The following is a 23,839-nucleotide window of genomic DNA, read 5'->3' as shown; positions in this document are numbered from 1 at the left end:
AAAATTAAATTTCGAAGCTTGTTGTGCCATGCGCGAACCTGCGGATGAGAATTGAAGGAAAATAACGTGAAAAGTGTGAAAACAACGGAAGTGGCGGAAAATTCAACACCCACAATTGACAGACCCACTGAAAATCGTTAAAATTCAGCGAAAAACGAGATGATATTGCGCTGAAACTGATAACGATACCAAACTTTAATACCTAGATAAAATGTTATTGTTATTTTTATTAACAGATGTTCACTTGAATAAATTTTAAAAGGTAAGCTTTTACAGAAATTTTATTAATTGTAGCTCGTATGATGACTACAAGGTACCTGGGAAACCTCAAATTAGATTTGAATCATTCTATTCTCTGAGCACCTTTACATAAGTGTCTAGTCTACTTACTACTACCGAGCTGACTATAGCATGTCTCGAATGTTTCTGTTTCTTTTTTCAGAAAATAAGAAAAACTTTATACGTTTACTAATGTATCAAATCATTATCTACATCATAGTGATCTAGGCTATCTCAGAAGATTCTTTCATCCATCAAAGAATTCAACCATAACCTGAATTTCGATGATGTCGGGAGCTCCTTTGATTACAATGCGAGAAACAAAATTTAACAACAATTCACATTTCAAAACTTTATCCGATGAAGATCTTTTTACTGACGAAGTTGAACCATTAAACAGTATCTTGTCTAAATTTAAATATTGGTTTGTAATTTTTTTTTTACATTATTCTTTCTACTAACAATTAACATTCATAATTCTCTCGAAGATATAATATTGAAAATTTGTTTGTTGAAATAGGCCACGAAATGGAAATAAAATATATACGAAGAAATCCATGCTATTTTGCGGTTTTCTATTATTTACCTTCGGATTTCTCATTGGTTTCTTTATATTTGGACGAATAAGTTTTTCTTTCAACGTACTTCCAGCAGATAGAACAATTTCCATACACGACGTGCAAGAGATATTTCAACGTTCCATAAACGTTCATCAAACGTACGTATTTTTCTTTGTTATCTTTTCGGTTCAATAAGAGATGAAAAATCGAAAATTCAATTGAAAGTACAACAACGTGGAATATTTTCACTCATATATGGAGTGTTGCCAAATAACATACATCATTTTTGTCCCAAGGATAATGCTTTCGAGTGTCTATTTATTTCGCATGTGACTATTTATACACACGACTTTTGGAATAGAGGCCTATGAATATTTGTTAATAAATAGGTACCTACCTAATTATTTAATAGATCATTGATGTTTGATGAAAATTGAAAATATCTGTTCAATTAGGTACCTAGCCGAAGTACCTAATCCTAATCAGTATAGTGATAAATGGGTGTTGATAATTTACTTCATTGAATTACCAAAAATTAATTCAATTTCTCAAGTGGCAGATCATCTTTTGATTTGTTTCATGGTATGCCTACCCGATGTGCTAAGTTTACACATCACAAATTCAAGTCTATAAAGATTATCGAATAATTCACAATATATGCATAATTTATTTTTGATGAAGATCCAAGAATTCTAGAAATCTCACTCGTTATATTTTTAAATATAATAGTTGAATGTTCGATTCATTCTTCATTCATTTGGTAAAAATGTAACTTATTGGCAAGACTAAAATGTGAAAATTTTCCACGTTATACATATATATTATTCTTAACAAAGTAATAAATTTAAACTCATTTGCAATCCTATAGCCCCTTCAATTTTTAACATTTGCCAAAGAAAACAAATCTGCTTTGTGACATAAACCTTGGAACATTTCTACTTAACTGATACATCCGTCAACACTTTACTCTTTAAACAGAAGTTTTTCTTTTCCCGTGCCGATCGCATAGGTTCTTGAATTGTCCAGTTGAAAAAAAAATATAACCAACGTACACGTTGTATTATTGCTGGTAAAATAATTAATTCTGTCTGTTGTATGGACGAGTGAGGGAGAAAAACACGAAAATTTTATTTTAGTTAATGTTATGAAAGATTTTTGGCGCGTACTGTTAGTTTTTGTTGCAAACTAATGTTTGCCGGCGTTATCATTTTCTCTAATTTCGGCTTATTAATAAAATTAAAATGTGAGAAGAAAGTCATCCTATTATTGTGTCTGTTTACCTTCATCGGCAACATGAATCGCGTGCTTAGTTTTCCTCAGTCACAAACCTGTGATAATCCGTCCGAAGTTGTATCGAAACGATTTTGTTTTTCGTGTATTTTTTCGGTATCTTTTATATCGGTTATTTTGGGTAAGTGTATATGATTAATTTTTTTACCAGTAGAATAATTCTAATTTGAGTTCAAACGTTGAAAAATGTAATAGGTTATTTACTGGGATCGAGACAAACACCACTTCATCCTGTTCGATCTTGTAATATCTCAGATCAAAATCGAGATAATTTTGGGAAAGATTTCACATATGCTGACGTACTTGGAAAATTAGAATTATCAAATAAGTAAATCAAATTGGCAGTTTTATTGTGTTAATGTTTGAAATCAATTGCCATTATCACTAATCAAAAGCTTAAGATTGTCGCTTTACGTCACTCAATTATAAAAACTCAACACCTAACTTTAATCCAATGTATAATTCTGCATCAACGAAAACCATACCCTCACCTCCACCGCCCTATCTATAGTTACCTACTCAATACAACATTATCGCTTAAGCATTATCATATTTACGGCGCAAGTAGGCAATTATTTTAACATCCAATGTAAAATGAAGATCTTGATCAGATTCCCTCGGTCTACTGAGAATTGATTTATTTTTTAAAACACCTAATTGATTCGAATCAAACTCAGTTGTGAAATTATTCAATTATTTCACACATTTCACACCTGTTTGGATTGGATCACATGCTCTGCTAATAACTGCTCACGTGCTCACTATATCACTCTAAAATGGTAATTTAAGCTAAAAAAAGAAAAAAACTGCAGAAAATGATGATGCTTTTATTTTTTAGAGATTCCAATGCGTCGAATCGAATAACTATCTACACAAATTACGAAGAAGCGTTACTTCTGAAACAACACTTCGAAAAATACCAATTTGACGAGATATCACCTATAAGTACTTCAAATTTATTGCTTACTTTCAAAAATAAATACTCCCCAGATGCGGTAAGGTGCATCAAAACTACCGACTTTAAATTAAGCACAAGTACCTAAATTGTTTACTTATAAATTAAATATTTATGAAAATTAATTGCAGTTGGAAATAGTGGTAGATAAAGGAGAGTTGAGATATCGTAATGCCAGAAACGCTACGTACACGTATGTAATTCCAGATGATGCCAGTGAGATTAAAAATGTCACCAATCGCGTCTCAGTAAGTACAATTTAGACAAATCCATAAAGAAATTTCAAGTGCACATAATAACGTCTTAAAATAAACAATAATCAATAACCGACTACCTAATACCTATCTGAAATTGATCAAGTGGGTATAAGTAAAAGAAGATTTGCGTTCACGTGTTTAAACGGTGCCTGAAGAGTGAGATTTTAGATTTTCACGATTAGGCACCTGGCACCTATTCCTTTTTAAAACTCGAATAAAAAATTTTAAAATATCAAATGTTGGCGAAAAAATACCTACTTGTATTTCTTTTTCGCCTTCGCTCACTTTTAAAAAATTTAAACATGAATTCTACAACCTCACTTGGGAACTTTACAGCTTGTCAACTTCCATCAAGCTCAAATTTTATTTACTGAAAAAGAATTGCACATTTTCTCTAAGAAAAAGAAAAACAACTTTCAAAATCATTAAAAGTATTATTTTTGGATTTGAAAAAATTTACATTCATCAGATTATAAATAAGTAGGAACATATTATATTACCTATTATAGTTTTTTTAATTTTTTTTTTTTTTTTAAAATAAAAAAAGGCATAAAAGTTGAAGTAGCTGTAGCTAAATCAGTAGATTGCTGACCAGTTTATTTTTTCAGGGATTACCAGTATATGGGAACTATGGCACACTAGACGATTTCAACTATTTAATGGAGAAAGGGATATCTCTCCGAGGTTGCATAATTTTATTAAGATTGGGCAAAATACCAATTTTAGAAAAAGTAAGTACCTATTTTGAATGATGATTTTTATAAGAAAAGACATCGTCAGTCGAGTAAAATTCATGTCATAAATTCACAGGTAACTACTGCTTTGAAAAGAGGCGTTAATGGAGTTTTGTTATTCGCTGATCCGCAACAATATCCGTACGTTGATATGTTTACAGTGACCGAAGAAATATCACCTACACTTTTGGCCAATCTACAAAAAGTGTACAACTCTTTAGGTACCTATTATTTTAGTATCTGTCTGTAGGTAATGCATTCGTTAAGCTATTGTATTAAAATTATTTTAACGTGTTTTCTGCTTGCAGAAATACGTCAGCAAGATGCACTTTATGACAATAACGGTATCCCTGTTCAAATAATTGAAGCGATGACAGCTCAAAATATTTTAAGGTGGGTACATCTGCGTTTATTATTGCTTCATATTTTTATGTTTGAGCTCAAGTGTCCAAAATAAGGCAATGTGTACGTGTACCCCAAAGTTGTCTTTTTAGTGATCAACACTGGAAAAATTAAGAGCCAAGTAGGGAATTTGGTGAGTTTGATGATTTGTAATGAAAGGTTCAACATTATTGCAATCATAGAAAATATTTGCAAACAAAGCTGAATCGGAAGAGCATGCAAACATACATCTACAGTCAAAATTTCAGAGGCCAAAGCGCATTTTTCAATTTTTAATAAATTTTTTTAAAAAATCAAAGTTGCCACATCTGGGCACTTTACCTTACCTATTATTATTGTCTACCTCTATCTAACTATAGTAAGTACCTACTACATGAAAAATAATTATTTCAGAGAAATGGCTGTTATTAATAAATCTCCAGACTCATGGCGAGGTTCTTTGAACGCCCTGTATTCCATTGGACCAGGATTTGTATTTCAAAGTGGCAACCTAATTTTGTATTCGTATTTTATCAACGTAAATTACACAAGTTACGATATTGCTGCGTATTTAAAAGGCAGTCACGAGCATGGTAAGCAGCAGTCACCCTCAAAATGCTTAATTTTTTGTTATCATTTAATGAGAAAATTTTCAACTCCAATTTAATTTTTCTCACAAAATTTGAATCGCAATTCAAACGTAAAAACGTGAAAAGAAAAAGAAACCAGATACCTAATTGCAAACGATGAAACACGTAATATCATGACCCCCTAATTCCGAAATTACTTTTAAAATGATAACATTTTGATAATAAAACATCACTTTGGTGATCTTATTGCTTCTGTTAAACTGCTTTAATTTTTTGAATCAATTTTATTTTATCTGTGAACCAGATCGTTACATTATACTTGGAAATAGAAGAAGAACATTGAAAAATGACGAAAAAACTTTTGGAAGCACCAGTACTTTAATGGAGGTGTCGAAAACATTATCAGAATTAAAAATTAATGAGGGTATATATCTAATTATCTAAGTATATTTTTCTAATACAGATCAGTACCTAATGATGATTACTTCCTAATTGTCACCAGGTTATTGCTTATATCATACCTACTTATTTAATTTATTTACGTACCTATACCCTATTTTTTAGGATGGAATCCAAAAAGAACCGTAGTATTTTGTAGTTTTGGTTTAGAAGAAGCTGAAATGTATTCAGAAGATTCTTGGGCACAGATGAATAAGCATATTATTAAAGAAAGAGCGGTCACGTATTTAGATATAAGAAAATCAATGAGTGGTAGGCATAATTTATGAATGTAGAACACCTATACTCTTACTTACCTGAAGTTGAAAATGCACTTCGTTGAAACAGATGACTTGAAATTTTGAAAATTAATTTTGTTTAGGTTTGGAATATCTGAACGTAAAATCGAGTCCAATATTGATGGATTTATTCGAACGTGTTTCTGCTTTAGTTGAAAATCCAAACGCTGAAGAAAAAGTAGGTGAAAGAAAATCTCTTTTTGATGTATGGCGCCTTCAGAAAAAATTCATCTACAGCGATTACAGGTCAGCAAACAAATCTGTCGAATTTGCCAAATATTAAAAATATTGAATTACCTATCTTCTTTTTTTTTTTTTTTTTTTTTTTTTTTTTTTTTTTTTTATAGGCAGCAAATTCTAAACAGTAAAACCAATTTGACGAGATCACAAATAAATCCAAAATTTGAAAGTTCAGATTCTGAAATCGAAAATAGATTATTTGATTCTTTTGAAATACCAATTCTCAGCGTGGGATACACCAATGAGGTAAGTCAATATTGTATTGTCATTTCTTTGTAACATAGGTACCTGACATAAGATATGATTATTCATTTTCACATAATGCGTTCATTTTTTACAGGAAAATAAACCTAATACGAATGAGAATGCAAGCGGTGCTGTGAATATCTTCGAATACGAAAACGCAATCGATCAGTTATGGACTTTATTGACGTTTTCACATGCCAATAGTTTACTCATACCCTTGAATATCTCCGCATATGGCTCAATTCTCAATAATTTCTATGAAAAATTATACTCTGAAAATGAAAAACACCTGAAAAATATCAATATAATAGATAGCTTCAGTAAGTTTAAACCCTATAAAGAAATCATTGTTAAGATTCCATCAACACTTGTACCTACCTAGTACCTACTCATATCTTCAAATGAGCTTTCATTTTTCTAGAACATTTTGGCGACTCATTGAGCAATCTGGCTTCCAATATTACATCATTCCAAAGTAATTTTCAAACATTCGACGATTACAAGTAATGTCTATTAAGTAATATCAAATATGTCTCTTGATGTGTTATAAATTAATTGAGTTCATGTTAATCAATATACAGATTATTAGAATTGAGGATATTGAACGATAAATTGATGCAAATTTACAGACTATTAAGATGCAATGAACTGAACGAAGTTGACAAGTAAATTATCGTATTTATAATCGATCGAGAACATGTAACATGACTCGTATGACGACTCGTCTTTTCAATTTTCAGACTGCCAATATCGATAGAAACCCAGTATCCAGTTTTCTTATCATTACAACAAGCTTTAAGCGGAGCTCAATCGAACACTAGTAACTTAAAAGAAGCTCTGAAAAAATCTCACAACTGTGTCGATGAAATCAACTTTTTATTAAATGAAGTTAGCTCGTGAATGAATCACGAATAAATCATACAGCTGAAATGTACTGCCAACGAAAACTAATAGGTTAGGTACCTAACTGTATTTAGGAGGTGGTTGCGCTGACAGAAGCAAATTTTGTTTTGCGACGAAGTGACGATTACGCGCATGATTTTACCAATTTTTACCTATTTTATTGTCCGTTCTTTAAATTGATAAGTACATACCTACCCAAATGTTGCATTTACATTTGATATATTAAATCAAATCTCTAGCATGTAAATTGTTTGAATATTTGAAAAATTGAAGATTTCAAATTTCTCTAAGGAAAAATCTTCAGATCGTGGATTATTAAACGTAATTTTGAAACACGTGTTTTCATGTTAAAAAATTCACATTTTGGAAAAAAAAGGGCAAAAAATGGCAATCTAACGTTGCAAAAAATAACAAAATTCTTCGCTATTCTCGGTCAAAATTTGACATATCAATTAAAAAGCCATTAAAATCAAATTACTTTCTTCTCCCTCTTCTTCAAAATTATAAAATATACCTACGTTGAATGCGACCCAAAAACATATCCACCTTGAAATCGATGGCATTTCTAAAAGCTTATTGACTGTTATTAGCCTACATTGCATGAAGATTCTACAACCTTTACTCTGGTTTAGATATTTACACCTGTTTCTATAGTGAGATTTTTACGTTATTAGGTACGAATATTATTATAGTAAAAGCCATTACCAATGAAATATATGTACGAAGTAGGTAGGTATTCTTCAAGAAATTAGCATAGCTATTGAATGTACCTACGAGTATTTATAATTATCATTTAATTACGTGTACTTACCTATTCTGAAAATTTTCAAAGACAATACGGGGGATGTCTATAAACATGACGTATCTTTTTTTTATTCGTTCGTTTGTTGTTGTTTTTTTTTTACATATCTTCAACTTTATTCATTTCATTCAATGAGAATAAGGCAACCTTGATGTTAAAAATAAGTTACCATTCTGTTAAAAAAAAAAATCATTCGATGTGATAAATTTTGTGATTGTCCACTAACCCTAAACCAATGCTCAATTTTATTCTAAATCAAAATTATCATGGAGTTGTCTCATTGTATCCTAAAATAATGAGAAATTGAGAATTCAAATCATTTTCTGGATTATACTGATCATACTTCAAGACATAACTAGAATACGTGTACTTGTATCTTTATACTTAGGTACCTTGAAAAATCAATATTGCTGCATATTTTTTAAGCAATTGAATCATTCATCATAGGCTTTTACTCGGCTGTGACCTCCGAATACGTAATAAATCCAATATACAGTGTAATTTTTCAAAGGAAAAGAATCTCAACTTGAAAGATGATCAATGATAATGATATTTAAACGTTTTATTTAGCTTGTCGTAGAATAGAATTCTACATATTAAATGAATGAAATATGCTATAATACTTACCTATGTATACCAAGGCCTATGTAAAATTGTAACTATTTCATTTTATTCATATGTATTTCTTTTTTTTGTTTTCGTTTCATGTGTGTGTTGAATTTTAAATAAATGTCGCTTATAAAGAGAAAAATTTCTTCTTACAAGTTCTTCACTTTCATACAGAATTTTTGAAAGCATATTTTTGTCATGTGACAATGTGAACGTCCTCTACGTAACGTAAATTCAACAGGATAAAGAAAATGAAAAATACATCAATCAAAACTAATTAAATTTTAATAAATTTCATCGTTAACATATTGACAAACCATTAGGTAGGTATAGAATATCACGCAATAAAAACATGAATTCTGATGATGGCGAAATAGAACAACCGAAGATATTACGAAATTGTTTTGTAAAAAATCAAAAACCTCATTTACACGACGTATTCGGGACCTTAGAGTCTAAAAAAATTATATTTCAGTAAAAAAAATTACAGGTCCCACCGAGATTCGAACTCGGATCGCTGGATTCAGAGTCCAGAATGATAACCATTACACCATGGGACCTACGTACGCGATAGGCCACTAGCAAGCATTATAAACGGTATCCCCACCCGCGTTCCGTTTCGGTGGTGAAATAATCCAAAATACCCCGGTTTGCCGAAAACTTCAAACGAATTAATTTTAGAATTGATTCCAATTAACTAAAAATGACAATCAGGTGCTGAAAATTGTAATGAAAGTGACGTCACGACATGAATTCGTCACGCAGTCTACCATTATTGATTCCGGTCTAGTTTCACCGCCGGACTAAATTCATCATCAGTTCTTCGTTTTCCAAACACAAAATTTGTGCGAGGTGTTTGTGGTCAAAAGACATGAATGGCACCGTGCTGAATAGAATTCTACGAGGTAAGTACTTCGATTATTGTTTCTGAAATCAAAATTGAAATACATCTTCACAATTTTTAACCTTTCTAATCTTATGCACACGCTTGAAGTTACTTTATGACATTGTTATCACAATAAGTTTTCTGTACCTGTGGTCTTATCTGAAATTTATAAAAAATTAAGATTAATCGATAACTTAATGGTCTTACAGTACTTACCATCTCATAGAAATTATGTAATCGTAGGTTTCCATTATTTTTATCACTTTTGCTAATAAAGAAAACGTATCATCTTTCGATTACTTACTTGATATTTTAAATTTAGAACGGCCCCAATTGATCACTTTTTCACGGGTTATTGAACTTGACTAGATCGAGTTAAGGGTCATCATTTTTTCAAATATTTTATGCTTACATTGCAAACTTGTACGAAAAATTAATTGAAAAGAAACCTCTAGTTTTAATTAATCATCATTTTATCCCCACCACTGACCGTTCTCATAGTCTTAATGTTGATACCGGTTATTATCATTATCAATTTTGTGTACAACCAACTTCAGACTACACTTACCTACTTAAACTTTTGTGAACTAAAAAAGTGAATTTTTTACCAGTCAATATACAGTTATCTTTTCGTCTTGATTAAGAGTGGTTCATTGGTGTTTGTAAAAAAAATTTTCTTGAAAGTATGCCCCAATTAAATTCAACGGAGGTGTTTGTTTCCGATGGTAGTGATATTTTTATTTTTATTTTTTTGTGGTGATTTCTTGATGAGTTGGATTTTTAATGATTTATTTTTTTAAACTTTATTTTAGGTCAAAAAGAAAAATTAGAATGTCACGTTTTAGTGATATATGTTGGAGGAACTATTGGAATGATGAAAAATGCAGAAGGAGGTAAATATTATTGATATTTATTTTAAAATTTGCATACGTACATAGCTTAGGTAGGTACTTGATTAACATTTTGAAAGATTCAGAAGAAGATCGCTGCTTGGTTCATTAAAGTCTTTTTTCACTCTTTCATTCCAAAGAACTATGTATGAGGTGTCTACTCCTTAAATTGGACGAGAAAAGTCATAATTTAAAGGGCTCACAAGTCACAACACACAAAATTTATGAACTAAAAATTATTTCTCCCTATTTATAAGATGATCTGGGAAAAATGTCTCCTACGTATTTAACAAAAATATCCTAATTTTTTTAGGGGAAAATAGATACCTATTGAAAAGATAGTCAATTACCTACCTATTTATTTATTTGACTTTTCCTTGTTTTCAAATCGAATCACAAGAAATTTCGCATTTAAAATTTAGAATATTATGCTCGATTTTTTTTTTTTTTGACCAAGTAATAATGAACATGAAGAAACAGGAAAAGTGATCAGATTTGACCATAGTGACCCAGTTTTTTGAGAAACGTTTTGAAAAACGTTGGAAGCTTGGAAAAAATTAGTACCTAAATGAAGAATTCGCTGTTTTTTAGACCTGATACCATTTTTTTCACAAAATGATAGAACTCATTTCACGAGGAGAAATATGTTTACTTTTGATGATATTTTTTTGCGTAATTTTGAGATGTGGGTTCATAAGAAATTTAAATAAATTAAAAGTTCATGCAAGCTCAATTGCTCAGTTCCTCACATAAAGTTTTGAAAAAAAAAATGAAGAAAAAAGGTAGGAAATATAACAATTTCCTTCACTCGCGATTTTTTAAATAATTTTCAAAATAGCTCGTATAAAAATGCTTATTAATAATTTATCAAGTTTTTTTCTCAATTTGATAACGCTCCAACGAAATTATTTATAGTTTCGTTTCCAAAAATGTTCCATGAGAGCTCGAAAAAGTTGGCCTACTTAGAGAAGTTCAGATGCATGGTAAAAGTTATCATTTTAGGTCGTTTTCTCCAGCGTGGAACATTTAGTTTTGATTTTCATTAAAATATCGATATTTTTTCATCAATGTACTTAGTACTTACCTATACCTATTTTAAATTTTTTGATCTGGCTGACCATTCTTGATTCTTTTTCTTGTGATGTTTAATGTTACACTCACGACTTCCAATCTCTATGTTTCTGTACTCTGCTCCTACTTGCTCGTTTTGCTGAATTAATTCGACTTGAAGCGTAACAGAAGGGAGGATTATCTCTCAATCGCAAAGGGCAAAAGATGCTATTTTTGATCTTTTTTTCTTCACATGTAACTCCATGTAGGTAAGTACATACCTACAAAATGTCATCCAAGTTTGCTTAGTTGTGGAGGTATCTCATGGCAAATTTCAAATTTTTTGGACAATTCTACATAATGTATCTACATTTTCTATATAATAAGTAGGTACACTTACCTATATAGAGTAAATTTTTAGAATTTTATAATTTCTTAGAGTCGAAAAAAATCCACGTTATGTTTTTAAAATGATTGAATAAGTTCCCTTCATTAATTTGTTTTTTCCAAAGAACTTAATTTGATTTTGAGTGATTGAAGGGCTGCCCAAGAAAACAATCCGAAATTGATGGCGATAATAATGGCAAATTTTATCGATTTTGAACGTTTTGTTTGGTTTATGATACTACGTTTTGGTAGGAAAATCTATATTCCAATGGTGTATGAAAACATAGATAACTTGCAGGCTTTATTAGGTATCTAAAAATAAATCTTTCACTTTGAAGCCTGCTGCCTGCTTTACAATTTCAAAACAATAATAATAATAATGACGACAACGATGTAATTTCATCCTTTAGTAGGTTAAAATTCGAAATGCTACCTACCTATTTGATCTAATTGTAAGCTTACAGGGTGCCCAGAAATATCGAGTACCCCTAAAAAAGTTTTCTCCAAAAATACTTCGGTTGGTCACAGTGAATGATAATAATAATAGCACATGATTGGTTGTTGGACTGGAAAGATAACATTCCACCAATCATATGCATCTGTTCCACATTGCCAACCTATATTTTTAATGAAAAACTTTCTTAGGGGTACTCGATATTTCTGGGCACCCTGTATCTTCTTTAATTTGTATTTCAATAATAAAATTTGAAAATTCATTAATGGATTTCAGTTTATGCACCAAGTTCGGGTACCATGGTAGCCAAAATGCGTTCCGATCCTAAGCTTCATGACCACAGTTACATGACCAAAAGAAACGAAATTGAGACAGCTCATCCATACCCGACCTTAGTTTTACCGTAAGTATCATAACTACATAATTAAAATACATAATAAGTAAATACATCATAATATTATTTTAAAATATCTATTTCTCGGAATTTTCTCAATTTCTACTGCGTTCTTTAAAAATCTCCCTAACATGACTTCTGCAGTCTGCTTATTAATATCACGCTAGTCTTAACGTGATTGAGTCGTTTTAAAACGATGGTTCATTTATAAGTATCGTACAGTACCTAATAAATTGGTAATCTTTTCTACTTGAAAATCAGACTTTGTGTATTATTATTCTGGATAGATGTGACCTTTTCGACTGTACGAGCCCGTGAAAGGGTACGTTTGCGTCATTTTAGATCATTACTTGTATGGTATAGGTAGGTATTCGACATAGTGCCTCTTATAGAGAACATTCAACCGACAGATGACTGTTCATGGTGTTCACGTGCCAGAGTAATTAGCTGTACTTGAATTCTACTCGATAAAGCCCGTGCACACCTTTTGTAAATTTAATTAAGCGAGACTGTTCGTTGATATAGAGATATGAATAATCTGTAGATAGGTAACACAGAAGTATTTTAACTAAGTATAATCTTTATCAAAAATATTGTACAGGTTTTGCGTATAAATTTTATTCATTTTCAAGAGGTTATCTAACTTTCGTTTGTTATGAATGAAATGTCTTTGATTGTGGTAAATTTGGGTTTTCAGTGAAGTTCATCGAATGCGCAGAATTGTTTATTCGGTTTACGAATATGATCCTTTGATTGATTCATGTAATGTGACATCTTCTCATTGGGATAAAATTGCTACTGATATTTATGTAAGTATAGGAAACGAAAAAAAAAGTAATAGGCAGCTAGATATCAATTTATTTTTATAACTTCTCACTTTTGTTACCTAATTTTTTTTTTTTAATTCCATAGAAAAATTATGAATTTTACGATGGATTTGTTGTACTGCATGGCACCGATACTTTATCTTATACTGCTTCAGCTCTCTCATTCATGCTTGAAAATCTTGGAAAATCAGTCGTTATCACTGGATCACAGGTAGCTTAATTTATCTAAAAGTAACCCACTCAAGATAAAAAATTTCTATGGCTTTTACCTAAGCGGTATTCAAATTAAAATGCGTTTTTTTTTTGTGTTCCTACTTACGAGTATACCTACTTATCAATTAATTAATGATATTTTTCATTTAAATAGATCCCTATTTACGAAACCAGGACAGATGGCAGCGATAATTTCATTGGGTCTTTGATTATTGCCGGCAATTTCACTATTCCTGAAGTTACTGTATTTTTTCACAATAAATTAATGCGTGGCAATAGGACAATCAAGTTTAGTTCAAATACACTCGATGCATTCACATCACCAAATGCTGCTGAATTGGTCACTTTAGGCACTGAAATCATCGGTAATTTTTTAGAATTTAATTTTGATCTGATTAAAACGAAGATGAATTGTGACTAAATGCCTCGTCACCTTTTTTTCTTTTAGCCAACTACGCACTGAGCAAGTAATCCCTTTTAATTTTCAAAATTGGCTTTATAAGTACAATCATGGCCTAAAGCTTTTGATTGGTTATCAAATTGGGCTGTAGTATTGATAAATAGGATTATTTTGGGAGGAATGGAGGAATGCTAAGGCTAGTTTCCTTTTTATTTGGGTTAGGCAATTTCATATACATTTGCGCGCTGCTATTGTATTTGAAATATTTGCGGCGCATTCTGATTCATATTTTTCATGTCTTTTTTCTCTCAGTTTCGAGTTTCGACTTGAAAATATGCTAAGTGCTTTTTGGTTTTTATTTTTTAAATTTGATTTTTGAATTTTGATTGCTTTTTATACCTATTTATTTTGCCTTTTTAGTTTTTTTGAATTCCTGCTATTTTATTTTATTTTCAAATTGATGATTGCATGTTCAGCAATTTTAAATTTTATTATGACAATTTATAAAATATTATTACTTACAATGCGTTTTTTATCATTTTAGTGAATTACGATGAAATTTTTTGTTACGTGAATATGGATAAATTCACCATTCAAACGAGATTGAATGAAAATGTTGGCCTATTACGAATTTTTCCCAACATATCTCTGCACTTGGTAATTGTTTTTTATTATACAATATGAAATTTGTTTTAAAACTTCTAGACTAATTGACTTTTTTTTCTTTAGGTGAAATCGTTCCTACACTCTGAAATGGATGGCATTGTTTTGGAAACCTACGGGTCCGGAAATTTCATCTCCAATCGTAAAGATTTGATTGTAGAAATAAAGAATGCTGTCAAGAGAGGAGTAATCGTTGTCAACTGCACCCAGTGTTACACTGGCAAAGTGCATAGTAATTATGCCACTGGCCAAGTATGTAATGGGCTACATCTTTTTTTTAAACCGCATTGTAATTTCTTCAATATTGAATTGCTTAAAATTTCAATTTTATAGATTTTGAGCTCTGTTGGAGTTTTATGTGGTTACGATATGACTTCTGAAGCAGCACTGACTAAATTATCGTACGTTCTGACGAAGAATGAATGGAGTTTGGAGAAGAAGAAGGAGGTAATTCGAGTACAGTTCAAATAGGTGCCTATTTTTAAAAAAATATCTTTTTAAACGATTGTCCTACCTTGGCAGATGTTTTGCACCGTCTTAAGAGGAGAAATGAGCACAGAGAGAATAAAAACTGATAAAGATAATATCAACTTGATGGACGTACTCGGAAGTTCCTTAGGATTATCATCGAAACGTGAAGTTATGGAATTAAGTAATACTATATTCCCAGCCCTAGTCACAAATGCTGTAGTTAAAGAAGATATTAGTCAACTAGATACTCTCAAGTCATGTGTACGTAAAAAAAAATGACTAGAATATTTTAAGATTTCATTTTAAACACAACATAATCATGGTAATTTTATTCAACAGGGAGCGAACTTGAATGCGCCGAATTATGATCACAGAACAGCTCTGCATGTTGCTTGTTGCGAAGGAAGTATTACAATGATAAATTATTTACTCCATAATGGATGTTTACTTCATGTAAAGGATAGGTAAATTGAAATATTTGATAAAAAAATTCTAACTTGATGTATTATTTAATAATTACATTCTTATGAAATTTGGCAGAAATGGTCGTACTCCTCTTGCCGAAGCTGTGCTTCACGATCATCATGAAGTTATCAAATTCCTTAGAAAGTGTGGAGCTCATTTTGTCGGTTGCCTGAAATATATTGGAGAAGAACTGTGCAGGTGAATAAATTTGAAAACTGAATTGAATTATAGGTACCTCAAAAGTATAAAATTAGAGTCTGTGGATTATTTTTTCATCAAGTATTTTTAACAGATTGAAACAAGAAATAAGACGATCGTCGATCATCAATTAAAAATTAAAATTTTGGTAGTGGTACTTACTTTTCTTCCTTGTTGTTTCAAATCAAAATCTTAAATCACAAAAAATAGTTTTCACCACCCCCTCCCCCCTCCTTGATAATTCTTTTATACCTACTGAAATAACAATTTTGATCTCTATTTCACTTGATCTCTAATCGTAAGTTGACATTTTTTGGTACAGTGCTGCAGCTCAAGGTTTAGTCGAAAGATTGGAATCTTACTACTTGGCTGGAATTGATTTAAATAGTCCGGACAGAAGTGGACGTACTGCTTTTCATATGGTACGAAATTACGAATATCATTGAAATACTCTCTCAATCAAAACGCTGGTGTATTCTAATTAATTCAATTTTTTTTCTTTTTAGGCTGTGATAACTAACAATATAAAAGTTGTAGAGTATTTATTGAGTCGCGAAGTCGCGCCCAAAGTTCAAGATAGATTTGGTCAAACAGCTTTGGAAAACGCCGAATCGCTTAGAAATACAGACATTTTAAAATTACTGTCCCCATGAAATAAAATCATCAGTTACTTACAAAAGTTACCCATATATTGTTACATTTTAGGCCTCAGTATTTTTTATATTTCTCTTGTTTTTATTACATTTTTCCCTAATTTGGTTTTTTATTTTACTTTTTCGTAATTCAATCACCGTCAAGAGTGATCATGCTGCGTTATCTAAATCATTTTGCGTACTGGTACATTTCTGGTTGAATTTCTGACAAGTTCCATTTTCTGTTTCCCTTGAAGTACCAATATTCTCCAAGAAATTCCATATCCAGGTGTCTTCCAGAATGAATTTCAATGAATAAAAACTGAAAAAATATAGCTAGATCAGTTAGGTATTGCAGAACATGGAGCAAAAAATCATGCTTTGGAAAATCAAAATCACACGTAGGTACCTGCTGAGAGCATCGAGTAATTTTTCAACTCTATTAGCTTTACCTTGTTTGACATTTCTTGGAAGCAGTATAGGTATTAAGTGCGTGGCAGAGTGCTTTTTGGGTGCAAGAAAGGAATATCAAACACCATTCCTACCTATTTGAAAAAATATAAGCTTTAAATGTGCTGAAAATGTAGGTACCTACACAAGCTGCATAATAAAGTGAAATTTCTACGAATACCCTGATATGACTTGCGTCATTATTAAACGTTTAAAATCGCGTCAATCTATCGCTTGATGTGGGTATGTTTTTATTAGGTAATGTTTCAATTTTTTTAAACATACTGTCAAGTCTGAAATACAAGGTAGACATTCAAGGACTTAAGAGCTTATTTCGTTTTCATAAGGGAAAAAATTTGAATCGATTACATAAACACTTACACTTACTTACCTCTCATTAAAATAGTTTTCACGTTTTCAGTCGTGTCTTCGTTATCACAATAAACATAATTTTAGCAGAGGAATATCACAATCACAGACAAGTATGTACATTTTGAATTTTGCAACTGATGAAAACATGTTGTTGGATTGAGAATTCCTTTTGGCTAAAATTTTCCAACTACCTTTACCTAAGTAGTACCTACATGCCTAATTAAGAAAGTAAAAGTCGAATATTTTTTTGTGGAATAACAAGTGTCTGGGTCAATTCAATTCAAATAATCGTCAAATTTATAATACCTTTGGAATTTTTCGTAGGAGTGAAGTTGAAGTTGATTTGTAAAACTTGTAGACCGGTATGGGTTTAGAAGAAAATAAGTATTTATTTTTATATTTTTCTCATTTTTTTGTTGAAAATCCTGCCTTTAATAGGAATGAAGTTGATGCAACTTTTGTCGGATAACAAAGAACTGCAAAAACGATTTGGAAAAAAATGGTGTACCTAGGGTACACATAAATTGGTAGGCAGGCAGACTTCTAGTGAATATTCGTCCATCAACAAGGTTGATTGGGTAGTATTTTACATGTTCCTGCCACTCATCATATTTCGTGATCACAAATACATACAATACCCAGCTCATTGATTGAAAACGTTTCCTCTTTGGGCACAATACAATGTTCTAAGGTACAGTAGGTACATACGTACATATTTAAATCGTTTCATTATAACCTTGATTGCTGAAGATGAGCAAGATTTTGTTAAATGCTCAGCAATGCAAAACTCATGATAATTGATATCAAACAAGTATCCAATAAAGTTGGCTAGGTAACCAAATCTTTCTCAAATAACAAACTCTTATTGCTTATAAGTATAATGATCAGTGAAAAATGCATATCGAAATTGCAAGATCTTGTCAATGCTTTACTCCTCTTTTAACCAACAATTAAACTGTTTCAGTTTGTGACCATAGACAATGTTGCAGGAAGAACAGTTTACTGAAAACGAAAGTAAATTTTAAACTATACAAGGATGGACGTGATCGAGCTGTTGGCACTTTTACTACGTTTGATATAATCTGTGTTGACAATTCTTACATGAATTCATTATATTATAACTATTTCATAATTATTACAATATATTTAATTTAAATATAAAATCTGAGATTTAAATTACATTCTTATTATTACTTTGATGTGCTTGGTGTCAACATCTTAACGTGCTTATACATACAGGCATACCTACCTAGTACCTACATACCTACAGTTTTTAAAATAGTGCTGAATAGTTACCTTTCTTGTTGTGAAATAAAGAATACATATTTTTTTATTATTTTGCCAATACCTACTTCAAAATGAATTTGTCTTTTTATAAATTATCTTCGTTATATGTGATTTATTTTGCAATTAGTTGTGTGGCAGAAATATCTAATGATATTGAAGATCTAAACAGGTATTTTTTTGTTTACATTTTCATTTCTTACAAATTACTTATTATGATTCGTTCCTTGTGCCTTTTGGTTTTAAAAATACAAATATTTTATTTAGGAATAATTCACCTAAACCTGTGAATTATTTGAATTACGCTTCTAACGAAGAATCGTCGTTTCAGAATTCTGAAAAACCTCTTGTAGCCAGGTTCACGTATCCGACTGGTGCCACTTTAGAGGTAATACCTACTTACATTAATTAATTTTAAAATTCCTAGTATTTTGCTTTAATCCGTCATTTTTAATGAGATATCGAATATACTTGATAAAATTATAGAGAATTATATCGAATTAAATAAAAATTATTTCAAAAAATGATTAACATTATCTTATTTCAAGTTACTTACTGACTTTATTGTTTAAAAACTGTGTAAATTATGCACATATTTATCTTTAAAAAAAAATCATCACAGTCATTTTTATCACTCTTTTTATACTTACATTTCTCTTGAGTTGAATTGATCATTCATATATTCATTTTTTATTATTATTCTACTGACTGAATTTAAATTCATTGTTTCAAGGGATACGGACCTCATGTCTTAGGCCACGGATTGTACCCTCAGAAATTTGACATCGCCGGTTTATTTCTAGGATCCATGTTTGGACTCTGTGCATTACTCTTCATTCCAAAATTAATACACATTTTTATTCCAGAATTAGCAGCGTATGGTCACTACGCTCACGGAGCTACACCTTTTGGAAAAAGTGGAAAAAGTTGGAAATTTTTATGTTGATTTGATGAAATTTCTTTTTTAAAAAATGGTCAAACCTAATATTTTTTTGTTTTAGACGTCGAAGATTTGCCTCAAGGTGTTAACCAAATTGTGTATCAGTTTGATAAAATAATGTCAGAATACAACATTAATTCTTCGGAGTGCATGCAGAAAGCAATTTGTTCTTACGTTCAATCATCTCGCAGTCGAAATAGCCGAGCTGAATACCTTGATAATAATAATGTGACTGATAATACAATAAGGTGATTTACACGGTTCTATTGTTATAATTAGTAAAAATTGCTTCATTTACATATTGCTAAAAATTTTGCAATTTATATCAGTCGACTTCAATACTAGTCTAATTATTACACACACCAATTCGTTCGATGATGCTGAAAAAGAAATTTTTTTCAGTGACAGTTTAATCAGTTTCTTAATTGATGGTTCGAAATTCAAATCAGCTATCGATAATGGGAAACAACATGTGAGTTGTAGTGTATTGTATCCGAAATGCCCATTTAATCAGAACAGTATCAGCAATGGAATCAAAGAACTTTTGCTTCAGAATAATATGTCTGCAGGAAGTCATCAATAGTTGAAAGTGGTTCGTTTTTTTAGGCCTGTGTGAATAACTGCGGAATCCTTACGAAAAGGCTGCCCTTGAAAAAAAATTGCGGTTATTATATTATAAAATAAACGCAGCATTTAATTTTTTGATTTTTTTTTCTAATAAAAAAATTGTTGACCATTTTTATTTTTTGCCAAAAACTGATCAAGCTGTACCTAATAATAGTTCATGTTGATGACATAGTCATTTGATCTCTAAAATGTGTAAGAAATAAGAATGATTACAAAAGTAGCCTAATTTTAATATACGAAGTAATTTAATTTAATTAGGTATTCGTAATTACGTACAAAATTTTAATTTTTAAAAACTGAATAAAATTTAAAAGTGTTTCCAAATCGTTCCAATCCAAATTCCAAATGCAAAACACACATGTCAGTGCTACTCCTAGCGGCATAATCAGGAAGTTGAAGTACTGATATTTGATATTCCCACCTATCTTTGACAAAGTGATATGATCATATCAATAAAATCATCATAAAAAATAGAAATGAGTTTTATAGTCGTTATCAGTTAATTAATTATTAAAATAGTACAATATCATGAAAGAATAATGTTCAACTACTCATCGAGGTAAGACGGTTTAACGTAACGTATTCCTTAACGTATAATATAAGTTTACCTAAAAATAGAACGATGAAAAAAATCACTTGGTAAAACCGGTAAAAATACTAATATTATTCGATCTGTGCGAATATTCGGGCGTATTTGTCGTCTATTTATTATATTTGAACTCGGTGAAGCGAATCTATTTCAGATACATGTCATTTTTCATCGGTATATTTCAATTTGACCGAGTGTTGCAACGGAGCCTATTTATAGGCATGAAATCCACTCGAACTCCACCTTTCGTACGGCTGATAGTGCAGTGATAATGGTGTAGATACGTATTATACTTTTTCTAAACGCATACTCGAACCAACTTACGCCCCAATATTTACAAAAAGTTTTACGTATTTGGATGGTAACGTTTTAGAGTAATTTTTCACCTGATGGTAAATTTCATTTCGATAACTTTCACTCCACCCATTACCGAGCCAGTTTCCTGTTCAATTAAAACTGCTCTGACGCACAGTGTTCGTATTTTAAAAATACAATTCATGTTCTTATGTAAACTCCATATTTATATACATCTACCGACAGATAAGTGTACGAAAAAGATTCCCCTACGTGGTGGAACAACAGAACAGAGCTGCCCAATCACACGGTGAACTTTCACCATTTTTTTTTTTTTTTTTTTCAAACATAAAAGCTCGACGATAACGCACCATCGTGTAATTCTCGACCGATAAATGTACCTATAAAAGAAAATTCATTAAAAATTTCGATAAACGGCGATACCAAAGGTTAGCTCTTCGTGTTAGTAATTAAAAATTTTTCACCATGAAGGGCACTAGTAAACTTTCAATTTTGCAAAGAAATTTCGCATGCGATTTGGGTTAAAAAATTAGATTTATCGGCAAGTTCAAGGTTTATGTTATTTTGAACTTTAATCCTTACCAGTTACCATCGATTTCCACACACTCGCACATATGCACATTGTTGTTGGAAAAATTTTCAAATACGTTGCGATTTTTCTCAAACGCCATACTATACTTAGTTATTCTCGCAGAAATAAATTTTTTTAATTGAATTAATTAATAGTTGTGCATCGATTCCAAGGTTGTCACTTGATCGCTAACCGTACAATTAATCGGATAATTATTATCGTCTGGGTAGGCATCATCATCGTTTCAAAATTCAACAACTGAAAGCTAATCGTAAATACTTATTGTACTCAATGGGCAATATAGAGCGGAATTCAAACCTACTCGTTTTTATTATTTATTTATGCGATAATTCATTTTTATTTTCGAATTAATTTTCATTACACAATTTTTCATGTCGGAGTAAGTAAGTCATTTTGACTTATTGGTCGAGCTCGAGTGATAATATTATGTAATCTGGCTATGCGACGTGAATGTAAATATGTAATTCAATAATAATACTTACATAAAATCAACTTTTCATGCATTTAGTGTTTGCAGCTGTAGGTACTGAGAAATTTTATCAATCATTTTCATTTTGTCTCGGTCATTAAAATAGGTGTGTTTTTCGTCGAGTGAAATTTTACCTACCTTCTTTTTATAATCGGGATTTAAGATTATGAGCTGAATTTTTATCAGTCATGTTAGGTATACTATGTTTTGATTACCTACCGTGTAAAATGCCCAACAATCCCAGTAATTTAGAATGAGTTTTTCTTTTTAATTAAATTATTCGGATTTTTAACGTTTATTAACCCTGTGAGTGCACACTTGTACCTATAACGCACAATGCACAAGGCGCGAAATCCGCGCCTCTGCAAAATTTCAATTTTGAGATCAATCTGGAGACCGAAACGAAACTTCTACATGAAAGTAATTTGTAGCCCTATTTTATCCCTTTTGAATGCCGCAAATCCCACCTCGATTCGTTTCCTCTAACCCGAGCTATGGCAATTAGAAGATAGAGAGTTTTGCTGCTGAAGGGTGGGTGGCGAATAACTGGTTTTGTAGTCATTTCTCCGCTGTTTTCGTCACGTTTGTTTGTCATGCTCGTTCTGTGGGGTAAAGTAGGACTATTAAACACAACGTCATTGTTTTCAAACATCTCCTTATCTTTGCTCGCCATTGTGAACAATTGAACATCATTTTACTAACTTTGCTGGTTTTACATTTGAATTCAAAATTTTCGAATTCATCTTGTTTGACAAAAAAGTTGATTTTCTGGGCAAACCGTACATCCTACGAAAAAAATAGTTATGATCAAAATTGTAGAGAATAAAATTTCCTTTCAGATCAATGTCATTAGTTTTTCTCTAGGAGGCTCCGTTCTCGACCTACATGCGAAAATGTGGTTTTTGATAACGTTAACTGACTTTTAGCCACCCTTTTATTTAAAATTCAGCATATTGAAAACCCCTGGTTTTGAAAAAGGACAATTGGTCACTAGTAGTTCACAATAATACCCGAATTGAAGCGCCCGACCGTTGGGGCCCCTACTCTCATTACTTAAATTGCAGCGGTGGTAAAAAATTTGAGAGGCGCGGATTTCGCGCCCTGTGCATTCAGAGGGTTAAAACGTGCCTACCGTAAGTTTAGAATAATCCTAATAACTTTGAGAAAAATTTCCTTTTTTTTTTTGTAAATCCAGTCTGTATTGGTATTAATGATTATTATAGCAGAAAGTTTTGAAGTATTCACATTCATTTTTAAATGATTATCTTCACCTAGATGTTTAATGTCCAGTCTTTAGGAATGAATGTGTTATACTGTATCTACGTACTATATTTTAATCACTTCAAGTTTATCAGATTACCTATCAATTATTTTAATTGCCATAGTTGCGAAAAATTCTCTATCTTAGTCATATTCGAAGCTTCAAAAGTCATCATTACTAATACAGTCTGATTTATGACTTCGTAATAGATAAAAAAAAGGATTACTCTATTAGTTTTTCATTGGGTTATGTTATAACAGTTATAAGTACCACACAATTATTGTTACAAAATTAAGAATATAAAACAGAAAAGAGGGAGAAAATTTCTATTTTTTTCCTTCCACGATTTGAATTTCAATTGCTTCGCCTGCGATGACATTAAAACATATATTTTCTGGGGAAAAACATTAAAAAAAAAATAAACCTC

At 31.2% G+C, this 23,839-nt stretch overlaps 4 protein-coding genes, 1 long non-coding RNA gene and 1 other non-coding gene across 10 annotated transcripts in view; 4 read left to right on the top strand and 2 right to left on the bottom strand.

The window, feature by feature from the left end:
* Window positions 1-143: 143 nt before the first annotated feature.
* LOC135849069 (glutamate carboxypeptidase 2-like) lies at window positions 144-8,725 on the top strand. 2 transcript variants are annotated; one of them, XM_065369225.1, is made up of 17 exons: window positions 144-262; window positions 443-703; window positions 800-997; window positions 2,968-3,124; window positions 3,216-3,332; window positions 3,950-4,072; window positions 4,152-4,296; window positions 4,384-4,468; window positions 4,871-5,049; window positions 5,351-5,470; window positions 5,611-5,757; window positions 5,867-6,029; window positions 6,131-6,269; window positions 6,364-6,589; window positions 6,691-6,772; window positions 6,851-6,934; window positions 7,010-8,725. In XM_065369225.1, the coding sequence occupies exons 2-17, from the start codon at window positions 564-566 to the stop codon at window positions 7,167-7,169; spliced, it is 2,265 nt and encodes a 754-aa protein (XP_065225297.1). In that variant the 5' UTR covers window positions 144-262; window positions 443-563; the 3' UTR covers window positions 7,170-8,725. The 2 variants fall into 2 exon arrangements, with proteins under 2 accessions (XP_065225297.1, XP_065225296.1); XM_065369224.1 differs by lacking the exons at window positions 144-262; window positions 443-703; window positions 800-997 and adding exons at window positions 1,721-2,250; window positions 2,325-2,457.
* Window positions 8,726-8,850: 125 nt separating this feature from the next.
* Window positions 8,851-9,947, bottom strand: LOC135846473 (uncharacterized). The gene is made up of 2 exons (XR_010558967.1): window positions 9,686-9,947; window positions 8,851-9,510 (listed from the first exon to the last, which is right to left on the bottom strand). It is a non-coding gene; the product is annotated as an uncharacterized LOC135846473 (long non-coding RNA).
* On the bottom strand, window positions 9,072-9,143 carry TRNAQ-CUG (transfer RNA glutamine (anticodon CUG)). The gene has a single exon. It is a non-coding gene; the product is annotated as a tRNA-Gln (tRNA).
* On the top strand, window positions 9,215-16,636 carry LOC135846464 (L-asparaginase). 3 transcript variants are annotated; one of them, XM_065365566.1, is made up of 15 exons: window positions 9,215-9,488; window positions 10,282-10,362; window positions 12,527-12,653; window positions 13,342-13,453; window positions 13,557-13,682; window positions 13,839-14,049; window positions 14,133-14,147; window positions 14,629-14,741; window positions 14,814-14,999; window positions 15,081-15,194; window positions 15,270-15,479; window positions 15,558-15,682; window positions 15,759-15,881; window positions 16,204-16,303; window positions 16,388-16,636. In XM_065365566.1, exons 1-15 carry the CDS (start codon window positions 9,455-9,457, stop codon window positions 16,532-16,534), a joined length of 1,824 nt encoding a protein of 607 aa, XP_065221638.1. In that variant the 5' UTR covers window positions 9,215-9,454; the 3' UTR covers window positions 16,535-16,636. The 3 variants fall into 3 exon arrangements, with proteins under 3 accessions (XP_065221638.1, XP_065221637.1, XP_065221639.1); XM_065365565.1 differs by lacking the exon at window positions 9,215-9,488 and adding an exon at window positions 9,988-10,194; XM_065365567.1 differs by lacking the exons at window positions 9,215-9,488; window positions 14,133-14,147 and adding an exon at window positions 9,989-10,194.
* A 435-nt stretch (window positions 16,637-17,071) lies between these two features.
* Window positions 17,072-20,504, top strand: LOC135846470 (uncharacterized). Its single transcript, XM_065365579.1, has 5 exons — window positions 17,072-18,791; window positions 18,887-19,007; window positions 19,353-19,545; window positions 19,621-19,807; window positions 19,962-20,504. Exons 1-5 carry the CDS (start codon window positions 18,694-18,696, stop codon window positions 20,140-20,142), a joined length of 780 nt encoding a protein of 259 aa, XP_065221651.1. The 5' UTR covers window positions 17,072-18,693; the 3' UTR covers window positions 20,143-20,504.
* A 103-nt stretch (window positions 20,505-20,607) lies between these two features.
* Window positions 20,608-23,839, top strand: part of ERR (estrogen-related receptor) — a 69,222-nt gene continuing 65,990 nt past the window's right edge. Inside the window, exon 1 of one of the 2 annotated variants that reach the window (XM_065365573.1) lies at window positions 20,608-20,745. The gene's annotated coding sequence lies outside the window, so the exon portion shown is untranslated. The remainder of the gene's footprint in view (window positions 20,746-23,839) is intronic. The other variant, XM_065365576.1, reaches the window with a different exon arrangement.

Source organism: Planococcus citri, chromosome 5 (assembly GCF_950023065.1).
Source record: "Planococcus citri chromosome 5, ihPlaCitr1.1, whole genome shotgun sequence".
NCBI classification, from domain to species: domain Eukaryota; kingdom Metazoa; phylum Arthropoda; class Insecta; order Hemiptera; family Pseudococcidae; genus Planococcus; species Planococcus citri.
The sequence above is the reverse complement of the archived record's forward strand: the minus strand, read 5'-3'. Positions and strand labels throughout refer to the sequence as shown.

Bases quoted from the DNA above. Each gene is read 5' to 3' on its own strand.
- LOC135849069 (XM_065369224.1), top strand. From the start codon at position 2,028: ATGTTTGCCGGCGTTATCATTTTCTCTAATTTCGGCTTATTAATAAAA. The intron at 5,758-5,866 runs GTAGGCATAATT...AATTTTGTTTAG, and splicing joins TATAAGAAAATCAATGAGTG to GTTTGGAATATCTGAACGTA. The intron at 6,773-6,850 runs GTAATGTCTATT...ATCAATATACAG, and splicing joins CAAACATTCGACGATTACAA to ATTATTAGAATTGAGGATAT.
- LOC135846464 (XM_065365565.1), top strand. From the start codon at position 10,155: ATGCCCCAATTAAATTCAACGGAGGTGTTTGTTTCCGATG. The intron at 14,742-14,813 runs GTAATTGTTTTT...TTTTTTCTTTAG, and splicing joins CCAACATATCTCTGCACTTG to GTGAAATCGTTCCTACACTC. The intron at 15,480-15,557 runs GTACGTAAAAAA...TTTATTCAACAG, and splicing joins TAGATACTCTCAAGTCATGT to GGAGCGAACTTGAATGCGCC.
- LOC135846470 (XM_065365579.1), top strand. From the start codon at position 18,694: ATGAATTTGTCTTTTTATAAATTATCTTCGTTATATGTGATTTATTTT. The intron at 19,546-19,620 runs GTTGGAAATTTT...TTTTTGTTTTAG, and splicing joins TTTTGGAAAAAGTGGAAAAA to ACGTCGAAGATTTGCCTCAA. The intron at 19,808-19,961 runs GTGATTTACACG...AATTTTTTTCAG, and splicing joins GTGACTGATAATACAATAAG to TGACAGTTTAATCAGTTTCT.